The following is a 10,080-nucleotide window of genomic DNA, read 5'->3' on the forward strand; positions in this document are numbered from 1 at the left end:
TCGACCAAAGTTATCATCCACCGTCTTTGTTTTCCTTATCGGCGAGTAGGTAAGCCCGGGTTATATTTTGGTTAATTTTATTCTAGTTTTGGTATGATTTTTGGATGATTTTTGGCTAGATATTAAATGTAATTGGTTAATAAAGGTTGTGGGAGTAATCAACCAACGACCAGACCCCTATTTGCAAGTTCACGCACAACCACGCGCCGCCAGATACGCGTGGGCCATGCCCTCCAGCTTTGGTTCTTCTAGAATCGCTCCATGTGGACCAAACCGGCTTGAGTCAACCCGAACCGGTCTGAACCATTACTTTGACCCAACCTGTTGACTTTGATCTAACTCATTGACTTTGACCAGAGTTGACCTTTGACTCTGACTTTAACCAAAAAGTCATATTTTATGTTTTTCGACGTCCTGAGTCTAAATCCGAAGTCTAATTTCCAAGTTCGAACCTGAAAGCCTCCAAATTGATAATTAAACTCGAATGTGCATATGTAAATTAAGTATTTTTAAGTGCATCAAATTTTACTGAAGGATCAAGGAGTAATTAATGTTATCGAATATTTAAGGTACTCGTGGATCTCTTGACTGTTCACCTTATGAACCCAATGTGCTCCCTTAGGTTGGCACTTACGCCCTTCGAGTCTAGGGTAAGTCCTTATGGATACAGTTCTAGCGAGCTGCATATGGTGTTCCGTTAGAGGGCGATACTAAATTTTTGGTTAATTTTCTTTCAGTTTTGGCATTATTTTTGTTAATATTTGGCTATATATTGAATGTAATTGGTTGATCGAGGTTGTGGCAGTAATCGACCGCCGATCAGACCCATATTTGCCAGTTCACGCTCCATCAGCTGCATGTGGGGCTTGCCCCCAGCTTTGGTTCCTCTAGAACTGATCCATGTAGACTGAACCAACCCGAATTGGTTCGAGTCAACTCAGACCGAACCGAGTCAACCCAAAACAATCTGAGTTAACTCGAATCGGTCTGACCAGTTGACTTTGACCCGAACGTTGACTTGACCCTACCCGTTGACTTTGACCCGAACGTTGACTTGACCTTACCTGTTGACTTTGACCTGACCCTTGATATTGACTAGAATTGACCTTTGACTTTGACCAAAATGTTAAATTTTCTAAAAAGTCATATCTTATGTTTTTCGATGTCCTGAGTCTGAATCTAAAGTCTGATTTACCAAGTTTGAATCCGAAAGCTTCTAAATTGATTGTTAAACCCAATTGTATTTATGTAAATTAAGTCTTTATTTAAGTATAAATTAAGACTTTGACTTGAATCGTTCGTCTGCTCGACCCGATTTCTCCCGATCCACTCGTCAACGAGAGCCCGTGAATACTCGTATATTTCTGTAACCCCGATAAATATTCAATTTAGTATATTTACTCCGATTATAATCTTGTTATGATATTACCTAGTTTCTCGTTCAACAGAAGAGCGTAGTGAAGCCAGTGCTCGTTAGATCTACGACTATTTTATTTTGTGAGTTGTGTTCCTTGTGTGTCATATACATGTTTTAAATATCTTTTTGAAAAATCATGTGCACATGACTCTTTTATATGTTTTGCAATATGACTATCTGTTTGACTTGATTCAGTATGTTTTATCTGATTTAAAGTTTGATTTCTGATTTACTTAAGTTTAAGCCTAAATGTATGATTCCTATTATCTGCTTATTGATTTTACTAATAAATAAATATGTCTGAAATCTGATTTTCTGTTACCACTAATTACTGTCTGAAAAAGATTTTTCTCCGGGGTACTCTGGATCTGGCTTGAAGTCTCTGCAGGTTCATGTCAGTCAAATTGTCAAATTCCATATATAGGTTCAGACCGATCGAGTTGGTAATTTCTTATGGACCTAAGGTGACTCTTGGGTTGGCTCCTCGGCCTAATGGGCCTAGTGGTAAGTCCTTATAGGCCTGAGGGACACAAGGTGCTCCCTTAGGTTGGCACCTACGCCCTTCGGGCCTAGGGTTACTCCTTATGTATGCAGTTTTGGGAAACTGCATATGGTGTTCAGTTGGAGGATGATACTAAAATTTTAAACTAAAAATTGTTATGATGTTTTTATTTTCCGATCTGTATTTAATTAAGTGGCATGTGCCTATATTTTGAAAATACTGCTTTTATTACTAATGTTAGATTTTCTTTAATATTGATTTTGAAATATTTTATTTTTACGACTTTAATTAACTGAATTTACACTTTGATGCTATTAATTATATTTTAAAGATGTTTAATTATAATTTACAATTTAAGTTATCAAAGAATGTCATTGGAAATTTTTTATTGTAATCTGCTAGATCTGGTCGTAACGCATAGGTCGGGTCTAGGGATTTATAGAAGTTTTACAAAAAGGTGTCCAAAATATTGCTTCCAAATAAATTGTTGCAAGATGACAATCTATTTTAAACATATTTAATTTTGAGTTCAAATATATTAAAGAGATAATCTAATTCTTTATCTGATTTCCTCACCAAATAATTCGTACAAAATGCCCCCAAACTAAAAGATAAAGGGGGAAAATATAAGAAACACAATAAAAACCCAATTTCAACAAAACAATTAAACCCCGATTCAATTTTTTTAAAAAAAGAAGCAAATGAAGAAACATCTTTATCAAAATTTTCAATTGATACATCACTTCAAGATGCTCAGGATCAAAATGAGATATCATCTCAAGTCAAAATATGAACTGAGTCTCTTTCTAAATCTCCAAAAGTTACAATGGCATTTGGACAAATTAAGGATGAAAGTCATCTAAAAAAAATTACTCTTGTACCAGTAAAGATTTCAAAAAATAGAAAGATTGTTTTTGATAAACCAAAGTTTCTCATAAATGTTTTAAAACAAATATCTCTTAAAAAATTCAAAACAAGTAGTAGTTTCAAAAAACTATGCTAAAAAAATATTTACATTATTTTTCTAATAACGATGTTCAATAAATTCTTTTGTTAGAGGATGATTTTGATTTTTCTAGTAAATCTCCACACATTTTGGTTAAATAAATTTTTAATAGATGACATTTTTTTCTAATAAATATGAAAGAAAAAAAAATCATAAATACTATGCAAATATATTACTCAAAACAGGATCTATAACATTTAAATATTATGTTGGGATATATAATGCTCTATTGATTAACAAAAAAGTGCCAAAAGGGGGTGAATTGGCTAAAAAAATTGAGAGTATGGAGAAAAAATATAGAAAATTTACACAAGTATTTAGAGTTGTTCAACTTCCTCTATGAAGTTTACATCCACTACCATAACTTCACACTAAGGATTTCTAACAAATTAACTAATTTTTTCTTTCTTTTTCTAAGCTCAAGAGTAACCTTTTACAACTCCTTAATTTTCAATGACTAAACTAGAATCCAACCCCATTTTTAAAAAGATAAAAATAATGTGAAAAAGAAACCTCTTTAAAAAGGTGTTTACAAATTAAGCTTACTAAAAACACACTATTTACAAGAGAAAGTGAGAATAAAAAATGAGAGCTTTTATCTTGGTGATCAATGATTGGATATGTGTTTTGTAACCTTATTTAAGTGTCTTGAACTTCATTTCATATGTTGGAATGTGTTTGTGAGTGTTTCTAGACATTGGGGACTTAATTGTTGCAAAATAAAACTGCCCAGATTAGAGAGTATCGGTACTCGAGCTTATAGTATCGATATTGTAGTAATAAAAACTAGTCGTTTTTCAACTATTAGACTGGGAGTATTGGTACTGAGGTCATGGAATCGATACTACTATATAAAGTAGTATTGATACTCCTTTGAGTATCAATATCTAAAACGCATACTGGAATTTGAACACATTTCTAACAAATAGGCAATATCGATTCTACCATGAGAGTATCGATACTTTAAGAACAATATCGATATTGTTCATGTGGTATCGATAATATAAGAATAATATCGATACTTCTTTTTTAGAAAATCATTTTTTGATCAAATTCAAGTTTTATGGACTTTGAATTATTTTTGAAAACTTTGAATAAATTCAATTTAGTCCAAAAACATTTGGCCCTTAAAATTATTATATCAAAACAGGTTCAACAATCTCCCCATTTTTGATATAACAAAACATTTGAAAATGGTTTTGCAAAACTCCCCCTTAATAAAACATTTAATGAAAAAGAGTAATATGATGAAAAGATATTAAAGCTCCCATTTTCATTCTTGAAATTGATTTTTTCAAACCTATACTTCTCCCCCATTTTGTTATATTAAAAATAATTCAAACATCTAAGTTCAAAACACAATAATGGAGAATAAGTAAAAAAATGTAACATAAAGACCATTTGAAAAATCAAAAGTTGTCCCTTAACAAATGCATTCCAAAAACAATTCGACTTTAAAGGTTTGATAAAAAAAAATTGAATTTCAATAAAGATGAGAAAACATGTTAGTAACTCATGAAATTCAATGAATCCGAGTCTACAATATTTTATCCAATATTAACATGAAACATTACAGTTCATATGCATAAAGTTATTCAAAATGTCATGCATTTGAAAATTTTGATATCAATTGTTAGAAAGATAAATTTTTCAATAAGCATGTATGCATAGAAATTTTAAATTTAAGGTCAAAAGTAAAATTTTGTAAAAGAAAAACAAAATTGACCAAAAATCATTATGATAAACTAAAATTTGATAAAAATCATTGAAACTTTAAAAATGTTCACCATAACACATTTTAACATACATGAGATGAAAAAAAACATATAATCATTTATGCTCAAAAACTCATGCATGCATAAGCCAAAATAGGCAACCAATTATGCAAGATTAAAAACATTAGTTTAGAGGTTACACATTCCTCATTTTGTGTGGATAGAGCATTTGAATTTATTCACTTTTGTCACTATTGTTCCTACACACCTACAAGAGACATTTACTTTGTTTTTGGTACCCAAATTTCTTTGGGTCCTTGAATGTTAGTTTCAATGCCCCTTGTTCCCTTAGGAACCTATACTTGTCTAATTTTAAAATCTTTTCTTTTGTTTATAGGACAAGTATGTTTGATGTGACCATAAAAATAACAATGTAACATTTTGACATTTTTAAACATGATGAATTGTTTTGAGAATTGTTTTTGTTAAGCATTCAAGCTTAACTTTTAAATCAATATTTTCTTTCCTAACAGTTTGGTCAGAGATGCCTTTGTATGGTATAGTAAGCTGTTTAGTACTTGTATCGATTTTCCACAGTGTGGTTAGATACAATGCGCTGGCAGCCTCAGCTTGGCAGGATGGGAATGAAGGTCGAGGAAGTAGGGAAGAAAAGGTTATTCTCTATTGGCTCACCCTTATATCAGGCCTTGGTACGACCTATACATGATTGAGTCATGACGGTTTTGGCAAAGTTAAGAATGGATGGTACCTTAGACCCAACTGTTGAAGTGGAAAGAAAAAAAGATTTTCTTTTGATCTCAAGGCTGCTATCGATTCCTTACCTGTTATCCTGATGTTCTGTATGATTGTAGGGTTGTTCGAAAATCCCTTTCCCTTTTACAACTTCTTGGACATTCATATTTACTTATGTAGTCTTTCAATTACCATATTTTAGATAATCAAGGATATAGGTCATCGGTTCTGACCCCTCGATTTTATAGTTCTTAGCCTCTATTCACACTTACACATCATACGCTTGTGTGGATAGCTGCTGAGAGGGTGTATGGCATGAAGAAGCTTTGCGACTATTCCATTCTTGGCGGTGGTGATTACCGACAAGAAGGTGGCGGCCGCTTACCATAATCAATAGTTTCATTTTACTATAACTATATCTAAAGAAAAGTCTCTCATTTAAATCATTTTTATTATATTATATTATAAGTCATGTTTTGGAGTTTGCCAAAAGATTTTGGAGCAAAGGAGTGAGACGGGATTTATCTCCAGTGTTTGCTAAGATGCTCCGATCTTTGGTTGACGCATCCGATTTTATCAAAGATTATAGATGTAATTGGTACTATGTCTCTACATTTTCCTATCAATTGAGGGTTCTTCTATTTGTATTTGTGGTATGCTTTTTTCCCCTAAATCTAAACGATGGAAGCGTCACTATCTTTGTATGCTTTCACCGTCAGACATTTTCCCGTTACCATTGAAATTATGGTTAGCTTTTCCAGATTTGGGAGTGTTAACATCAGGTGTCACGCAGGCTTTCATCTAAATCACTGACTTTGAATTTTGTAATCTCAAAATCATTTTTCAAAATCCATTTTTGATTTAAAAAAATCATTTTCAACTTGAAATTTTGAAATTAATTTCGTACATTTGGAATTCATGGTCTCAAATTCCAAATACAATTCATCATAGGCATCTTGTAACTCTTTAAATGAATAAAAATTTAAATAATAAGAGTTAGAAGTTACCCTTGAATCTTCTTCAATGGCCATGAGACATAAGTTAGGTACTTCATCATCAAAGTTGTCTTAATCACTCCAAGCCGCCACAATGCCTTTTTTATTGCTTGATCTCATATTCTTTAGAAGAGGACATTCATATTTGGCATGTCTAGTTCTTTGGCATTCAAAGCCCACCGAGTGACCCTTCTTCTTGCTCGATTCATACTTCTTGTCTTTTTTTGAAGTCATGAATCTTTTTAATAGCTTGGCCATCTCTTCATCTTCATCCACCTCTTCACTTGAGTCTTGATTACTCTCATTGGTGGAATTAAAGGTGATTGTCACATCCTTTTCTTTCTTCTCTTCTTCCTCTCCCTTCTTCTTTTGGAGCTTCACCTCATGAGTAAGCAAAGAACCAATGAGATCATCGAGGGTTTATAACTCCAAGTCCTTGGCTTCTTCAATAGACGTTGCTTTGCCTTCCCATGATATAGGCAATGAGGCAAGCATCTTTCTCACTACTTTTTCATTGGGATAAACATTCCCAAAAGTCTTCAACTTGTTTCTAATTGAATTGAACCGATCATACATTATCTTCATGTCTTCATCGGGCTTCATCTTGAGGTTCTTGTAGTTGAGAGTGAAAAGGCCAATCTTTGGCTTCTTCACTTGGCTCGTTCCTTCATGGGTCACCTCCAACTTGTCCCATATATCCTTTGCATTAGAACATGAAGATACTCGACTATACTTATTTGGACCAAGAGTGCAAAAGAGAATGTGTATAGCTTTGTCATTGAGTTGGGCAAGCTTCTTGTCCTCACTAGTCCAATCCTTTCGATTCCTTGAAGGAGTGGAAGAACTGTCGACGATGGCATCCCAAACCGCAAGGTTGGTGGTTTGGATGAACAACATCAGCGTATTCTTCCAATAAGAGTAGTTGTCACCATTGAAGTTAGGAGACCTATGAATAGAGTGTGAGTCTATAAGGTAGTATGCGTCAGATGTTGAAGAAAACTTCTTGGTTGCGTTGGAAAATGATAGAGCTTCTTCAAGGAATGTCTCAAGGTTGTTAAACCTTCTAATGAGTCAAACAATTATACCAATTGTTGGGATATATGATACTCTATTGATCAACCAGAAAAAGTGCCAAGGGGGGTAAATTGGCTAAATTAAAATTTTGGGAGTATGGAGAAAAAAGATAAAAAATATGCACAAATATTTAGAGTGGTTCAACTTCCTCTATGAAGTTTACATCCACTACCTTAGCTCCACACTAAGGATTTTTAACAAATTCACTAATTTTTTTCTTTCTTTTATAGGCTGAAGAGTAACCTTTTACAACTCCATAGTTTTCAATGGCTAAACTAGAAACCAACCCTTTCTTTCAAAAATATAAAAGGAATGTAAACAAGAAACCTCTCAAAGGAAGGTGTTTACAAATTAAACTTACTAAAAACACAATATTTACAAGAGAAAATGAAGAATAAATAATGAAAGCTTCTCTTGATGGTCAATACTTGGATAGGTTTTGTGTAACCTTCTTCAAGTGTCTTGAACTTCATTTTATATGTTGGAATGTGTCTGTGACCGTTTCTAGCCATTGGGATGTTTTGGAGCCGTTGAGGACTTAATTGTTGTAAAATAAAACTGCCCATACTATGGAGTATCGATACTCGGTCTTGGAGTATCGATACTGCACTAATAAAAACTAGTCATTTTCAACTGTTGGGATGGGAGTATCAGTACAAAGGTCATTGTATTGATACTACTATACAAAGTAATATTGATACTCCTCTGAGTATCGGTACCAAAAAAAACCTACTGGAATCTAAACACATTTCTAACAATTAGACAGTATCGCTACTACCATGGGAGTATCGATACTTCCCTTATCTTGGGTATCGATACAACAAGAACAATATCAATATTGTTTCATGTGGTATCAATACTGTAAGAACAGTATCAACACTTCTTTTATAGAAAAATCATTTTTGTGTTCAAATTCAAGTTTTATGGACTCTGAATTATTTCTGAAAAATTTGAATAAATTCAATTTAATCAAAAAGCATTTTGCCCTTAAAATTATTATATCAAAATAGGTTTAACACATTACACTTATTCAAAAGATTCAAATTTTACTAACCATTTTCCAGCCCAAATCATCAAAGTCCTTAGGCCAAAAGACTAGGGTGAAAGTCCATCACCCTTAATGAAGTTTCCAACATCATTTCCTGAAGAAAAAAAATTCTCATTGCACCCATTTTTGTTACTGGGATTACTGTGCAACCTATTTACAACATTCCTGATGAATAATCAGTATATGAGACATTCATGGCTCATATATTTGAATACAAATCGTCTGCCCCCTTTTGTGTCTCTCTTTGTGCCCCACCAGTGATGTTTATACGTGAGTACTTTTACTTACGGAAGCACTCTTGCAATCTTTAAGAAAGAGTCAATTTCCTTCTTTGTTTCTTTCCTCTTTGTGCACCGCTGGGCTGCATTCTTTTGCCATCTTCTCCAGTTGAAATTTTCAGTCTCAACACGCAAGAGTACGTTTCTAGTGACATATATAGACAAAGAGGAAAGAATGTCAGAAAAATAAAATATAACATAATATTTATGCCCCACCGGGCTGCATCCTTATGACATCTTCTTCAGTTGCACCAACTCTTCTTACACTAAAATACTCTGATTTTTTAAAAACAAACCATTTGTTTTCTTCTTCATCCTCTTAGTGTGCAAAAGTAATAATATACCCCCAAAATAATTAAACCCACCATTATATATATATATATATATATATATATATATATATTTGTAAGCATGTTTAAGTGATTAATGGTGGGGTTTGATCGGACATGACAGTAAAGAAATTATTGGTTCGCCATGGAGATGAGAACTGTTGCACTTGCTTCAGCATCAAAATCTGCTATACATACGATAATGTTTACAGGAGAATATTGTGTTTGATCGGAGTCGATCATTGTGTGTCGTTACACGGTGGCATGTTTTTTTGGTCAGTTATCTGTTCCCAACTCGAAGTCGGTTCACCTAGTTCTTTAAGTTTTCTAAATTCTGTTTATGCATCCGTGAGCATGTTTTTTTGGCTGATTCCTGGTTGGATATCATACGTCTCCTCTTTCGTTGACTTTCATTCAGTTGAGAAATTAACAATTTGGTGGAGATAAGGGTTTGTTTTTTGAATGTAAAAGATGTGACTGCAAAGCTAAAAAAAATTATGCACCGTTGTGGATCGTGAAAGATGAAATAAAAGAATAAAGTAATTCTTTTCAAAGTTTAGTTGTACAAGTGTTTCCGTAAAAATAAAAGGACACATGTACAAAGATTACTAGTGGGGCATAAGGAGGGACACAAAAAAGGGGCAGAGGATTTTTATTTCATATATTTTAAATATGGATAATACTATAAATTCCTTAACTTGTTTCAAGAGTAGTGTAATTGTAACACCCCAATTTAGAGGCTAAATTTCAGAAATTAGATAGTGGGGAATTTAATTGGTATTTAGAGAAGAAATTGTGGATTAAATTGTAATATCGTAAAATTGGCAGATCATTTTCTAAAGTGTAGAAAATTCAGTGGCTAAACTCATAGTTTAACTATTTTTTCTTTTTGAGAGAATTATAAGTCTCTCCTCCGTATGTTTCTACATATTTTTTCCCATTTTCTTCTTTCCCTCAACCCTC

At 33.3% G+C, this 10,080-nt stretch overlaps 1 protein-coding gene across 1 annotated transcript; it reads right to left on the minus strand.

Moving 5' to 3' along the window:
- Positions 1-6,808: 6,808 nt before the first annotated feature.
- Positions 6,809-7,285, minus strand: LOC120158683. The gene has a single exon (XM_039169479.1). The coding sequence runs from the start codon at positions 7,283-7,285 to the stop codon at positions 6,809-6,811; it is 477 nt and encodes a 158-aa protein (XP_039025410.1).
- Between the last annotated feature and the right edge of the window lie 2,795 nt (positions 7,286-10,080).

Source organism: Hibiscus syriacus, unplaced genomic scaffold (assembly GCF_006381635.1).
Source record: "Hibiscus syriacus cultivar Baekdansim isolate YM2019G1 unplaced genomic scaffold, ASM638163v2 tig00111330_pilon, whole genome shotgun sequence".
NCBI classification, from domain to species: Eukaryota; Viridiplantae; Streptophyta; class Magnoliopsida; order Malvales; family Malvaceae; genus Hibiscus; species Hibiscus syriacus.

Coding starts and splice junctions, on each gene's coding strand:
- LOC120158683 (XM_039169479.1), bottom strand. CDS start 7,285: ATGTTGTTCATCCAAACCACCAACCTTGCGGTTTGGGATGCCATCGTC.